The sequence below is a fragment of the Anabas testudineus genome, chromosome 6 (genome assembly GCF_900324465.2).
Source record: "Anabas testudineus chromosome 6, fAnaTes1.2, whole genome shotgun sequence".
NCBI lineage: Eukaryota > Metazoa > Chordata > Actinopteri > Anabantiformes > Anabantidae > Anabas > Anabas testudineus.
In genome coordinates, this window is record NC_046615.1 from 8,983,921 (window position 1) to 8,999,387 (window position 15,467).

General features: G+C 42.5%; 1 protein-coding gene across 1 annotated transcript; it reads left to right on the forward strand.

Annotated features, from left to right (window-relative positions):
- Window positions 1-9,296: 9,296 nt before the first annotated feature.
- ldha (lactate dehydrogenase A4) lies at window positions 9,297-15,142 on the forward strand. The gene is made up of 8 exons (XM_026366463.1): window positions 9,297-9,386; window positions 11,413-11,538; window positions 12,135-12,252; window positions 12,398-12,571; window positions 12,667-12,840; window positions 13,061-13,178; window positions 13,705-13,828; window positions 13,946-15,142. The coding sequence occupies exons 2-8, from the start codon at window positions 11,413-11,415 to the stop codon at window positions 14,108-14,110; spliced, it is 999 nt and encodes a 332-aa protein (XP_026222248.1). The 5' UTR covers window positions 9,297-9,386; the 3' UTR covers window positions 14,111-15,142.
- The last annotated feature ends 325 nt before the right edge of the window (window positions 15,143-15,467 follow it).

Genomic DNA, 15,467 nt, shown 5'->3' on the forward strand with positions numbered 1-15,467 from the left:
TAGACACACACACACACACACACACACACACGTGTGTCACACCTACATGTGTTCCACTCTCCAGCATGTTCCTGCACCATCATGAGTGAGTCTGCTGGTGTTCATTTCAAATGTCACCAAGGCATGCTGGTTGTCCATTGCGACGAACATTAGTGAGGCTGTGAAGGGAATACTCAGCAGAGGGAAACCTCACACACACACACACACACACACACACACACACACACATACAGCTTGCCAGTAGGTCGCTGCATGTAGCACATTTTCGCCTTTACACTCGCAGTTCCAGGGGCGCACAGCTGCAGCTCCACTGCCCCCTGCTGGTTAAAAAAAGCCACAATCTTATGCTCCTGAAACCACCAACCTCCCCTCACAGGGACCTCTATAATGCTCTAATAATAGGATGCAGTAACACTGATTGTTTCCTCTGCAATTATGGAAATGCCCACATTTATCTGAATTTTATTAGACGGCATCTCAGCAGAGCAACGCTGTCTTGGATTTGCTCATGTCTCACACTCTTTTACACATCTCACCTCCCTGTACTTACATCATCAGTCATCTGACCCAGTTTGCCTCTGTTTCTTCTCCGTGGTGCTGCAGCCTTCAAGCCCTGAACGGCTCTGTTAACAGTGAAATATGCTCCAGAACAAAGGTGGATTGTTCTTGCAAGTCTTAAGATAGAAATTAGATCCCTCCAAAAAACTGCTCTTATTATTTAACGTTCAAGTACTTAACACAGAAAGCGGTGGGCAGTGGGGGTGCAACTAATGTGGCTAGCTTTGTTGTCTTCCTTTAATCAATGTACGCTGTCACCTAGATACCTGAACACTTACAAATGCACAGACGACACTCTCAAAGCGAGCATTTTATCTTTAATCATAGCTTTTTGCCTTTGTAAAGAACATAATTGCAGTGTGAGAAACAAACTGTTAGTAATCATGTAGAGGGTTTGGCTGTGGCGTTGGATAATTAGGTTGGCTGTGTGCGCCTCACTAATCACAGGCACATTTAATGGCAGCATGGGGTGAAGGACTAAAACAACTACATTTAGCTGGAACAAATTCACTGATCATTCATTCAGCGTGCACTGCCCCTGTTGTCTGTTGCTCTCATTCATTATCATTTGGAATTTAGAGCAACGCAGCACATGTGGAGCACAACAATATAACAAAGGCCTCTTCTGTGATCACTCCATCATGTATGTGAGCTTCATTAAAATGGGTCTGTGTCAGCTGCGCGTGTAGATTATGGATTTTAAACAATCAGACAAGTGAAGTGCCTTTTTCCAGACTCAGCAACCTGCACGTCTGCTGGAGTTGGTACTATTTAATGAATACTTAACTAAAAAGTAATTTTTCCTCTACACCTCATTCTCTGCTATGTTCCCACTTTAGACCTTATAATATTCTTTGGTTCAGACAAAAGAAAACAGAGCTGACTATTTGGCAATATCTATTTACTTGCTATTAAGAGTAGTAGCTTGTGGGGCTGGCTACATAGGTGACCTTTCCAACTCGTACACTGGCTGTTTACCCTTGAAAATGACTCACACACATACCGAAGCGAGTTCTCCTCTCTAGCCAATTTGAAATCCGCTTCCGGCAATGTCATTTGCTATAGCCTTCAGAACCGAGCTGTGTGTGCTAGTTACACGAGTTAATGGATTTACTTGAAGGAAAAACATATGGCACATCATGTGTTATTTACACTCATCGCTGGTGCTCTCTTGAAATCACAAAGCAAGTGAGCGTGGTGTCTGCAGTGATGCTACGGTTGTACCTCAACATACGAGATATTCTTTAAGTGTAAATGTGGGAAGGGGCACTAAATCAGACGGACTACATGTGAATATTTGTGTTTCCATCAGCAGGTTAATAATACTAATAGAAGAGTAGAAGTATACTTCAGACATCAGAAATGTATGATGTATGTTCATGTATATGAGCAAGTTCTCATATGAACATGTGTCTTGTATTTGAAGTGTGCTCATGATATCCTGATGTCCTGCTAAGCATCACGGCCCTGGCCAAGGTCACATCACATCTTCATTATCAGCAGCAGCGACAAAAGTGATTAGAAGAGGAAAGATTCGCATGTGCCCTCATAAATGTTTCTATGGTCTTCGCTGGCTTTAATAGCCTGCAGGTCAGGTTGCAGAGATCAAGTGGCCCACAGCTCTGCACAGCACTAAAACCCCATTAATCATCAGATAAACAGAGGTACCCTTTTATCAAATGACTGATGACTTCTGGATGTCTGCTATTGTGCTGCTGGACTGTGCAAAATGAGGATTTGTAGACATGCCACAGCAGAACACCATTTCAAAACGTTTGTGTGTCAGAGAAAATAGTTTAAATTGGCCCTTTTCATTTCATTTCATTCTTCACAAACTATGAGGGTCACACAGTAGAGTAAATCCAAACACAAATCAGCTAACTAACTACTAAATGAATTGGCTTAAATTATTTTTACCTGCAGCTTTGCCATTACCAGTGAGTTACCATGACTGTATTACATTAGGAACAGAAGAATTAAGATAATACTGTAAAATATAATATACAATGTGTGGGAAACAACACTTTTCTTTTGGTAAAGAATTCTCGAGCAAGTAACCAAGAATTCAAGAAACTATGTTGCTGCTACATCAGGTAATGTTCTACGTTTTTGATAATAACATGACAGGGAGACACTAAAGGTGAAGCAGCATAGACTGGAGACTGCTGAAATGATGCAAAGAAGAAGAAGAAATAAAGAAAAACTCTGCTTGCGTAACGGCTTCAAAATATTCCTATGTTAACTCCTGAGGGCTTTTGTCTTTGTCTTGGAAGGGGTGAGAGAAAAGAAGTAGGGAGCAGTGAGAGATTGATGGGGAATAGGATGGAGGCGACAGACGCGGGCGATGCAGGGGTGGCTCAGGCTGTCGGGAACCAGCGACAGTGGCAGATGCATTACTAGCGACATCTCCATCCCTGCTGATGTTGGACACACACACACAGACGTACACATGCACACGCACACATTTGAGTTGATTGAAGCCAGCGGTTTGGCCCCACACCAGGCACAGGGGGTAATGACTGTCACCCTTTTTCCCCATCAGCCCCCTGCCTCAATCAACACACACACACACACACATAGCCACACATGAAACCACGGATACATATGCACATATATGTCTCCTGTTTTCTCTCTGACAGGTTGGCAAGTGGTTGTGTGGGGTTCCTCCGGAGAGCAATGAAAGCTGATTGGAGTTAAAACAGTTGGTCAGGCCTCTCTGCCCCAGCATCTGTTGGATTACAGTCAGCCAACCCGTCATCTATGAAATGAAGGCAGGTTTGGGAGGAGAGGAGAAAATCTTCAAATGAATTTGAGTGTCCGTTTGTCCAGAGGTGCTCGAGAAAAACGAGTAGAAGAAGACAAACAAGTGTGGAAAAATGAAAACAGTGGTGGGTGAGGGGTTGGACAGACACATCTGACCTTTTAGATGAATAATTTTGTCTCTCCATACTCATGTATCACTGCCTCTGAGCTCTGGGCGTGAGGAGCAATCCCTTTGACCCCCCCCACTCCCACCCTGCTTCTTTTTACCCGTCCACTTCATTCCTCTCTCCAGGTCTCTGTTCGTCACCCACGGCTGAACACGCCCACCACCTCCACCTGGTTTGTCCCCCTGAGGGAATCATTTTCACTCTAACAACTTCAATTAACCCTAGCCCGTCATGCACGCAAGCACACACAAAGCCATGTACACAAACACATGCCCCCGTATACTGAGCCTCTCTACACACATATCTCCCCTCATATATCAACCACAGGTGTTAAGGTCACTGGACGAGGAGACAGAAGCGCCTCAGCGCTCCTCCACAGACATGTAAAAGAATGTGAGGCTACCACCAATGCACGAGTGTAGACTGTCTTCAAACAAATAACAGTGACACTGTCATAAATCCTCTGAAATAATTAGAGCTGGGACAGCCAAAGGAAATTTATTTAATTTCATGCTTGAAGAAATTATAAACGTCTGTTTCATTTTGTGCTTCAAGATTAACTTTTTGGAGGTCACGGGCTGAGGCACCTCAAGGTTGGATGAGACATGCATGTTCTGTGAACCAGAGGAGTCCATGCGTGCACACTTCCTCTGTGCCAATTTGAACAATTCTGCCACAGCTTTTGACGCTGAAATTGCAGGAACTGATCAAAACGTGCTGTGTTTGAAACTTAAAAATGCTAAATGAAGTAATGAAGTAGGCACTCGCTTTGATAGGAGAGTGGGATCGTTGTTTCTGAAGCTCGTTTTTTTCTGGGGGGGGGGCACAAATCTGATGCATGTACGCACATAGTTTGGCGGCTTTGCTGGTGTAAATCTGGAATTGAAAGATTGGTGTGCTTCCCAGTTGCACAGCAGTATACAGCTCCTGGGGACTTTGGTCTGCCACTGAAAATAAGGTTCTTGTGTGGTTCTGAGGGCATGCAAGCATATGTGCATGTGCACCTGTGCATGTGACTGCATGCGTGTTTTTTGTGTGTAACAAAGAGGGCAGAGGAGGAGGTTAAATCCACACAGCTGTTCTTCAAATCAGACTTGGCTGGTGTATGAATGCCTGCAGGCAGGAAACTCATATCTAGCCTTCCACTCGCTTTCATCATCATTTAGCTGCTCTGTAACTGTGCCAGGTTGCTGTTCAGGCAGTAAGGTCCAAAAAATAAATAAATAAATAAAAAAACAACTGCTAACATTGTAACTGAAGTGTTTTAATTTTACTGTAATGATGAGAAGGGATGTCTTCAATCATAATAGTACACTTGGCGAGCAATGGCGCATGATACGGATTCGAAATCTGTGTTTATCCAGCTGGTTTGTTGCACTCATGTTCATACTTTCAATAATAACTTTGACACTACACAGATGCGGACACAGCCTGCCTGCTCGTGGCTTCAATTAGCACCTGATAAGGACCAGGAGACTAGAACTGATTTCACACCTGATTATAATAATATGCCCTGCAAAGGGATTAGACGCCAGACGAAAAACAAAGCACACGCAATTAAATATTCTTGTATAACACACATAAATGTATGCACAGACATACAACCTTTAATCCTGTGCTAAAACACAGCCAATCACTCTACCACTGCCGCATCTTTTCCCGTACCCAGCAGAGCTCTCCCTGGGCTTATCTGTGCATAATTGCTGTTGATTGGTGTATTATTGCTCTGGTTAATCTGCCTGTGGGTGGCTAATAAAGCAGCCCCATCAGGGATGTTATCAATTGTAGGCAGAAGGTGTGCAAGGAGTGAGACTGGAAGCCCAGGAGAGGTATGAGAGGGGGGGGGTATGAAGGAGAGGTAGGTGAGAAGTGACTGAGATGAAAGGATAGGAGGAATAAGAATGTTTGATTCATGTTGAAAGACATGGAAGGACAAATTAGCAAGAAAAGAGCTCCAGTGGAGCAGGATTTTTTTCTAAGTTTGTGGTTCAGGATGTGTCTGTTTGAGGCAAAGTAAGGTAACATCAGTGAGCTGGATGCTGCTCTGACAGAGTGGTGAGAGTGATCTTGTTCCCGGGAGAATGCTTTTATGATTGATGTGGCCTTATTCCTCGGCCCCTGTTCTATTTCTAAACAGACGGCGGAGGAGGAGGCTATGGTGAGGTGATTAGATTGTTCTCTACTAAGCAGCAGGTAGGATTTCACCCACAGCGGACACACATCAGTCCCAATGCCCTGTGCAATAACAACATGTTGGCAACTGACCCTGTGGTGTGAGAGAGGAAGCTAACATGACAAACTGGTGTTTCTTTATTCCTCTGGGGGTGGGGGGCTAGCAGTGATTGCGTTGGCACACGCTCCGGAGATCATTGAAAGAGGCGGTGGTGAAAGACGAGGATGAGAAATTCAGTGGCAAGGACAAGGAGAAGTTGCTCAGAGAGCGGGAAAGTTAGGAATACATCGCTGCAGGCAAACTAAGTACATCAAACAATACAGGGTGAAATGTGGCTTCACATGTATTTAACAGAACTTCATCTGTCTGCAGCAGTGTTTTATACTGTCACAGTAACACACAGAGGCACCTGAACAAATCTTAGTGATGTTTCCATTACTTTCTAATTCACAGCGCATGGGATTGATTGTTTAGACTGAAGCACTAAAACTAATGTCTGAGTAGAATTGACCTTTAGTTCTGAAGGAATCATTTCGCCATCTTTAATTCAATACAACATATGTTGTTATATATATTATATAGAGGTTTAGAAATCTGTGAAAAGCTCTGACTATAATTTGTCGAACACTTTCAGAATAATGTTTCTCAGCGTAAAATTTAAATGTGTCAGTATCTACAGTGCATCACAATAATATATGTGCAATCTCTGTGTGCAAGGGACTGAAACACATTATTAAATGCCTTGATCTTTGGGTTCTCAGAAGGCACTTGATTAAATAGATTATTATTCTGTGATGGACATCACTGCATCACAGCTCGGTCTCTTCTGTGGTCAGATGAATCCAAATTTGACTTTCTTTTTGGAAAGTATGGGTGCATGTGTTCCAGACCTAAGAGGAGAGGGTGCTTTTAGCTTGTTATCAGCACTCAGTTCAAAAGCCTGCATCTCTGATGACATGGGGGTGCATTGGTGCCCATGCAATGGGTAGCTTGTACATCTGGAAAGACACTGTCAGTGCTGTGGGAGAATGTTCCTCTTCCTTTACAACAGCCCCCCCTGCTGGAAAAGTGCTTTTATAGAGCCTATGGTTGGTCCTGACCTCTTTCACGCAGGTTTGAAATACCTGTATACCTGTGAAAGAAAGCTTAGTTAGTTAGTTAGTCAGTTAGTTAGTTAGTTAGTTAGTTAGTTAGTTAGTTAGCTGGGGGGGGGGGGGGGGCAGTGACTTGGTCTTATGACCATTCACACAACAGAACAAAAGGAATGAGTGGAATGCAAATCAGCCTTACAGGATGTGCATACAGGTGAATATATACTTGCCATGAATCTAAATAGTCCTTGTGACTACTCGTGCTTCCTGATTCCCTGTTGAGAAGCAATTAGAGTTCCTGTGAACTAGTTAAATATGTTACTACATCAGTAGAAAGGGTCCTATTGAGTTCTCATAAAATAAGGAGACAGGATGTCTGTGTTGTGTAAACATTAGGTGTCGATACAGTGAGGACAGGATTTGTGCTGGAGAGCATTTGTTCACTCTAAACAGACATGTTGCATTGGTAGGAAAATGTACATTAGGGAAATGTCGTGTTAAATTGGACATGTACATGAGAATACCCTATTATGAAACTGACGTGTATTCAGTTAGATGGAACATAATATTTGAGAAATGTGAAACTGGAGATTCATTTCTTCTCCACATCACTTGGTTTACTGTAAACTGATCACATTAAATTGCATATCAATGTGATTGCCAGCAAGGGTTTATAGTTTAACAATATGTCAAATTAAATGAATGTGAAAGCGAATTTAATAGTTCTGGGTTTGCTTTGACCTTTTTGTTTAGTTTTTGTTGGTGTTCTATTATATACAAAATATTGGGACTTCACATTCAGACACAAACAATATGCACTTTTTTTTTTTGTTGTTGTATTTTTTTTTTAAAAAGCATTCATTTATACAGTGTCTGAGCAGAGGACATCACAGAACATCTATATTAAACAATTGCCTAGTATATCTGGACCTGGATCATCTTAGAGTACAATAAATCACAAAAATTAACGACAGTGCATTTTTAAGCATACAATAATGGTGTTAAAGTTAACATTGATTAGAAAACGTCGACAACAAGTTGTTTTAGATCAGTTTACCTGCTGATTAAATTATTACAGAACATGTTGGAATTCTTTTCTTTTTTTTCCACATGTCTTGATGTTTCCAAGCTTTTTCTTACCGCTGTATGTTGTAACTATTGTGAAACTTCTATGCCTTCGACAGTCAAATCAGCTCTTTCAGTCTAATCAGGTTCCACTGACAGGTAATGGCTTATCTCAGTGCTGTTATCTAAAAGTACTGCAATAATAATAAGCAGAAAACTGGGGAAAACTGTGCTCCAGAAATGGTGACAGGGAGGTGAAGTATGCCCTAAATAAAACTGTGACGATGGCCAAACACCACAACAACTTGGAACAAAACATCTCATCTAATGACTCTTCTGTGTTATGGCAAGAGCTCAAGACAATAACCAGCTACAACCCCCGCAGGCTGTGACCAACCCTCATCTGGCAAATGAACATAACACCTTCCACACCAGATTTGAAAGACAAAGGGCGTCTTCCTCTTCCACCATCCCCCCACCATCATCAGTCAGTTGAAGAGGACACCATCCCTGATGTCCTCTTCAACAAATTTGGCACAAGCTCACTCTGCCTCTGGCTACATGACTTTCCAATAGAAAGCTGTAATGGTCGGGGGGACAACATTTTATAATAATAATGAAATACTTTTCTAACACCTCTGCTCCTCTGAATCTGAATCCTCTGCTCTACTATCTGCACCTGCCTGAGTGACTCAGTGAGTCTAATCACAGTGAATGGAGATTTTTCCATTTATGGCAAACAGGACGATCACTTGGTGTGGAAAGAACAGCCTGGAGCTGAACACAAAGACTGTGATGACATGATCATCTGGGAGGCAGCCCTCCTTTCCCCTCCGCTGCTCATTTAGAGAACAACTGTAAACAGAAACACAGCCCAACACATTCGTGCGTGCAGATCCATCTCTGTCTGTTCTGAACTGTGTGGATGCACAGTTCGACTTCTGTCTCTACGATCTGCTGTCATGTTTCTGACACTGTCATGTTTATAGCTACACTTGTTACAGTGCTTTATGTTGATATCTGGATCACACTAAACTTGTTGCTCTTGCTCGGCAGATAACTTAAGATTGTGATTGAGTTTAATGGTTGTGATGGTATAATTCAGACAGAAGGGGGCGCTGAAATGTTTGAGGATGCAGAAAATTCACTATTTGCCACATGTCAGGAATCAGTCTTACATCAACAACGGAAACAAACAGGGCACATAATATTTTATTATATTTATGTTAATTATCATTTTTCTATAAGTTACATAAAATATTAGAAGACTAATTGTACACGTTTTTGTACTATGGCTAACGAGGCATCCTCTAGTGATGATGATGGCAGCCTCCTCCTCCTCCTCCTCCTCCTCCCCCCCCCCTCCTGTACGTGACACGCATCACGCACGGCGACCGGACGACCACCCGACCTCATTAATATGCACGTCGCCTACGTCACGCCCACGGAGGAGGCAGCCTTTAAATAGCGCGTGACACCGTCACTGCGGTACCACTTCTGCGGAAAAGGCTGCACGAGGATCAGAGCCAGTCCAGCTCGTGTTTTCACCCTTTAAACCAAACTGTCAAGGTAAGACGAGCCCTCCTGGACAAAACACTAAGTAGAAACGCTTTAATTACGTCTCTGGAAATAATTTATTTGTATCCATTTGCCTGTTATTGATGAAGAAAGCAGCGACGGTGATGCTCGTACTAGCACTGTGAATTGGGCGTGTCTCTGTATAATCGATAGCGGTGATTGGTTGTTCCAGCTGCACAGATATCTATATTTCACTGTTCCATGTTTTCACTGTTTTCTATTAGAAAATAATGTTTTTGTCCATCAGAGTGGCCTAAGCTGCCGGATGTAAGCCCCTAAGCTTCCTACGCGTTGCAGCAACGCTCACATCAGTGATCTGTAATTATGGACACAATTAAGAATAAGTAGGAAATGATATAATGAATCCAGCTGTACAGTGTAGAGTTTGTATGTATGTTCAGGATGATTCTGCTGATAATAATCGCCGTGTTATGCAAGTGGATCCCGTGCCCTTGGCTGAGTTAAGGTCAGGATGGTGTCCATTATCCAGACACGACTCTTCTTGGCTTTAAATTTGATGTGGCACAGCAAATGCGTTGCACTGATATGATGGATGTGGAAGTCAACCTCTGAGAGAGCAGTGCTGGTGCAACAGATATGTTATCAATGATGTTTCAGGGTGTGGATGTGTATGATAGTCGTTTTTATAATTGCATCAAATATTCAGAATATTGATGACTTTTTCAAGCTCACATTCGCTAATCAGTTAAGTCATTTTTGGCACAGTGTTGTAGATGGACATTTGTCTTTTGCAGTCTGTTGGCAACCTCAGTAGATTAATTACCCTCTATGAAAATACAGAAAGCCTAGATTCTTCCTCCATGATGAATTTAGAAAGCAAATAAATCTGGATGGACTGTTTTGTCTGGTCAAATAGTCTGAAACTGAGCGCAGAAACAAGATATTCACGGTTGCCTACAAAATAGTACGGGAAAAAAACAGATACTAAACCTTAGCGGTGATACCTGACACCCCAGCAGCGATCTTTACTGGCCTTTTACTGACCTGTTACTGACCTGTAATCTACTTTAGTAAATGTCATAATGTTATGGGAAATATGATGATACAAGCTTGAAGTAGTTCTAGTTGTCCAGTTGTAACAACTACTTATTTTAAATCCCAGAAATTAATTGAATCATAAGCCTGACACATAACATCTAACTTATAGCATTAAATTCTGTCGTATATTAATAATCCTACTTGTAATCCTCAGTCAGTCGTGCTTCCCAAGGAAGTAATTTCTCTGGCTTTTACAGCGGTAATAAAAAAGGGCCAGCGTGTAACATATCTCTTAATGTAAACTAACAAATGACCTCCTGTAAAGATCAAACCTAACTTGCCTCAGGGTCAGCTTCCGGTAAATGGATTCAGCTGACATCTAAATTAAAGATAATTGACTAAACGGGGGAACAAGGTTGCACTGTCCCATATACTACTGTTATGTTCAAACTCACTATACAGTACTAGGTCTTAAATATCCCCTCAAAGGAGGCATTACAGTGTTAATCCTGTCAGGTTCTCCACTACGTGCGTGTCTTCACATCACAGCAAGCCAGTGTAGTCCTCGTGGTGAGGGTAAAGGCCTGCAAGGGTGAGCACTCAGACATAGCTGCCCTACCAGGAAACATAAATAGCAGTGTGTGACGTCATCTGGGGATGGTCTGTGCTGCACGAAGACAGACTGCAGTGCTTTCCCAGGCAGTGGTTGCCATGGCTACTCAGAGGGGCGCTATGAGCTGGCACTTCCCCTAAAGCGCTTCTGGAAGGAAAGGATGAAGGAATGGTAGACATGAAACTGAAACCTGTGGCTGAGGAAAGTCATGTTTGAGTCAGATTTGTAAATGTGATGACACAAAAAGGAAAACCCAGGTTTGACTCATTCATTGAGGCGTGAGAGCAGTCACGTCCGCCCTTGTGTGGGTCATTACTAACAATGCATTAAAACTACCTCATAAATTATGCGGCACTACTGTACTGCTTTACTCGCATGTCACACTGCCTCCTCCTGGCTCCACAGATGTCCACCAAGGAGAAGCTGATCTGCCATGTGATGAAGGATGAGCCTGTTGGCAGCAGGAACAAGGTGACGGTGGTGGGTGTCGGCATGGTGGGCATGGCCTCAGCCATCAGCATCCTGCTCAAGGTGAGGCAGAAGGAGAGAAAAGATATGAAATGGCTGAGTCATACAATATGATTGTGTATTTATTGAGCTTCGGTTTAAATAGTGGAAAGGTCCATGATTGCTTAACATTGTATATTAGACATAGTAGGGAGTTTTTAGTACATCAAAAGTGAACTACTTGGAGGGTATAAGGGGCTTTGGTTAGACCCCAGAGAGTCATGCTTTTGAAATTAATGAATAAGCAGCACTACTTGTATTTTGAATGATATCCAAAATTACCAGAGCCAGCAAGGGCTGCAGTCAAATACACTTTGATAGTGATCAGACAAATTCACTGCTGTAATGTTTGGTGGAAATTAAAGCCTGTGTACTACATTTTTATACAAAAACTGGACCTGTGATAGCTGAAAAAAATCAGATATTAAAACCAACAATACTGCTAATAAACTAAGGCATAGACTATAGGTATCGCTCTTTTCTTTTATATTTATGTTATTAACTGGGTTAAGCATTTTAAGTAAGCCTTGCTGTTTGTTCTGCTCTAGTAGACTTCCTGTCTGACACATTGTTTACAGTGTATGGTAAGTTATCACAATGACTTGTATGTATTTAATCAGGATTTGTGTGATGAGCTGGCCCTGGTTGATGTAATGGAGGACAAGCTGAAGGGTGAGGCCATGGACCTGCAGCACGGATCTCTGTTCCTCAAGACACACAAGATTGTAGCTGACAAAGGTGAGAACGCTCAACGATGACTACAACCTTTGACCGCTGAAACATTTGCCTTTACTTTGGCATGACTTGGACCCTTACTGAACAATCTTTGCTGAAACTAATATTCTGTGTCTGATTCAGAACTGTCTTTTTGTCACTTTGCCAGACTACAGTGTGACAGCCAACTCCAAGGTGGTGGTCGTGACTGCTGGTGCCCGTCAGCAGGAGGGCGAGAGCCGTCTCAACCTGGTGCAGCGCAACGTCAACATCTTCAAATTTATCATCCCCAACATCGTCAAGTACAGCCCTAACTGCATCCTGATGGTGGTCTCTAACCCAGGTAGGGACAGTGAACGAGAGACGGTTGTAAATGTGTGAGTTGTGGTGCAGCAGGTGCAGGTTAATGGTTTCTTCTCTTGTTCTTTACCTCTCCAGTGGACATCCTGACCTACGTGGCATGGAAACTGAGTGGTTTCCCCCGCCATCGCGTCATTGGCTCTGGTACCAACCTGGACTCTGCTCGTTTCCGCCACATCATGGCAGAGAAGCTCCACCTCCACCCTTCAAGCTGTCACGGCTGGATCATTGGCGAGCATGGAGACTCTAGTGGTATGTCTGCTAGCCTTCCACTGTAACTGTTTGTTGGTCGTGTATTTTCAATGTACTGAAGTTACTGTGTGTGTGTGTGTGTGTGTGTGTGTGTGTGTGTGTGTGTGTGTGTGTGTGTGTGTGTGTGTGCGCTTTAAGTTAGCAGGATTACCCCTTTATGTGCGATCTGAATTTAAGATTTACCAATTCTTCACCATTCTGTGTTCTGTGTTTCATATAGTGCCTGTGTGGAGTGGTGTGAATGTGGCTGGAGTTTCTCTGCAAGGCCTCAACCCAAAGATGGGGGCTGAGGATGACAGTGAGAAGTGGAAGGAGGTCCATAAGATGGTGGTTGATGGGTGAGTACAGTGTATTTCTCAAAATGTGCAGGACATCCTCAAAAGTGAATGTCCTGCACATGCATTTCCTGGATCACAACAAGTTAGTAGCTGTGCACTGAGGTGGAAGTTTTATTAAAGCAGATCTTAAGGGTTTGTAGTGGGTTTCAGTGATGTGACTAATAAAGTTGACCAGGAGCCAAATGGCAAACAAGAGATGCACAGTAGGTTTCCAAATCAACATTCAGCATTGCTAAATCTGCTAGTGCTGATGATGGATTTTGTATGATGAAGTAAAGTGATGCAACTTTTTATCTTTTGTATTTTTTATGTCAGCAAATCAAGTCTAACTTTTCGTGGAGCTCAATAATGTAGAACACAATATTCATTTATTTATTCATTTATTTATTTGCAAAAGATATGAATGGTTGAGGGGTATTAATGGAAACTGACAAACCAGGAACACAGTTGCCAATTTTAAATCAGACTCACCTATTTTCTCCTCGGTCCAGACATGCTTTTCTCACCTTCATTTTTTTTTTTCCAGAGCGTATGAGGTTATCAAGCTGAAGGGCTACACCTCCTGGGCCATTGGAATGTCTGTGGCTGACCTGGTAGAAAGCATCATGAAAAACCTGCACAAAGTGCACCCTGTGTCCACACTTGTCCAGGTGAGGACCATTAGCGCATGCCATCCATTATCGGTTTACAAAACATACCGTACAAGCTGCTGATAGTATGACTTACCTGCTAACGCTTTCTGGTTTGTCTCTCTCCCTCTCTTGTAGGGCATGCATGGAGTGAAGGATGAAGTCTTCCTGAGCATCCCTTGTGTCCTGGGCAACAGTGGCTTGACAGATGTCATTCACATGACACTGAAGGCTGACGAGGAGAAGCAGCTGAATAAGAGCGCCGAGACCCTGTGGGGCGTCCAGAAGGAGCTCACCCTGTGAAGAGCGCTCCTCTGAATTCTCCCTGCTGCCGTGATACCACACCGAACACTGTGTGGCTGTCTCCCTTCTATGTACCGTACCTTGTGTGTTCCTCATGGCAACGGGCAAATGAAACCTCTGAATATCTAAAAAGGCCACGTGTTCGTAGCTAAACCAGCGGAAGCTAGATGTTACATCAGTTATTCACACATGGCTGTCGTTTTCCCTTGCCGCCTCCCATATGTCCTCCTCTCTCCGTGTCTGAATTCTTTAAAATACAACTCACACCTTATAAGGAGAGAGAGTCCTGTCCTGTTCAATTGTAAGGTCTTTGCATATTGAGCGTATATATTCTGTGTACTGTATGTTACTGTGTACTGTTGCTGCTTCTTCTGTTGACTCCTTGTTTGTAGTTTGTGTTTTTTCTGATTGTTACCAGTTGGTTTCTTTCCACTCGGTAATCTCTGTACAATGGAGACATTCCATTCTCTGTGAGGAGGACTTTGTAGCAAACTAGTCATAATGTAACTGCTGCATATATCGCAGGTCAAAATCCTGCGATACCGAAGTACCTTATTGTTTGAACAAAACAATGATACACTTACTGGTTTGCATTTAAGTCTTTTTAAACAAACTTTACCACAAGTGCACTAACAGAACGGAAAAGAAACTTTATAGTACTGTAAGAAAGCTACATCTGAGACAGTTAAAGAGGTTGCCACCAATTTCCCTCGCCACATTCGATAACAGAGAGCCAATGGGGAAGAGTCAGCTAGGATCATGACTCAGGGTCAGGTTAAGAAACAGAAGGTAAAAATCCTACAGAATTATTTGTGCATCATAGATAACTGCAAAGAGTGTATTTATTTTACTCCACCTGCCTCTGGAATCAAGGGCATATGAAGAGAAATGCTATTATTTATAACTCAATACAGTTAAGATCTATTTATGTATTAATGTTACAACTACCCAAGACTCACTGAGGAACTGTATGGCAACTGGATATAGGTTTACCATAACGTCAAATAAAACTGCCAGGCTACAAGTTACAAATCTGTCTTTTATCCTTTCCTTTCCAGCACAAGGCTGCATGCGTTCACAGGGCAGCTGACTCAGCTGTTCTCAGTGCGGGTCAAAACACACAGTCAAAATGTGCTCACTAGTTTCTGTGACAGAGTTTTTGGAGTTAAAAGGAGCACTTGGTTTGCCCAGTGAAAAAATAACTACTGAATTTGCAAATATTAGTACAATAGAAATTTATATTTCTATTTTGTTAATTTTCTGAAATTATTCAAATATCAGACAATTACAATATTTAACTATATGGTTAAAATACTGCTATATGAAATGATCACATAGAGATAAAGCATTAATTCAG

Coding starts and splice junctions, on each gene's coding strand:
- ldha (XM_026366463.1), top strand. CDS start 11,413: ATGTCCACCAAGGAGAAGCTGATCTGCCATGTGATGAAGGATGAGCCT. Junction 11,539..12,134: donor CCATCAGCATCCTGCTCAAG/GTGAGGCAGAAG, acceptor GTATTTAATCAG/GATTTGTGTGATGAGCTGGC. Junction 13,179..13,704: donor CATAAGATGGTGGTTGATGG/GTGAGTACAGTG, acceptor TTTTTTTTCCAG/AGCGTATGAGGTTATCAAGC.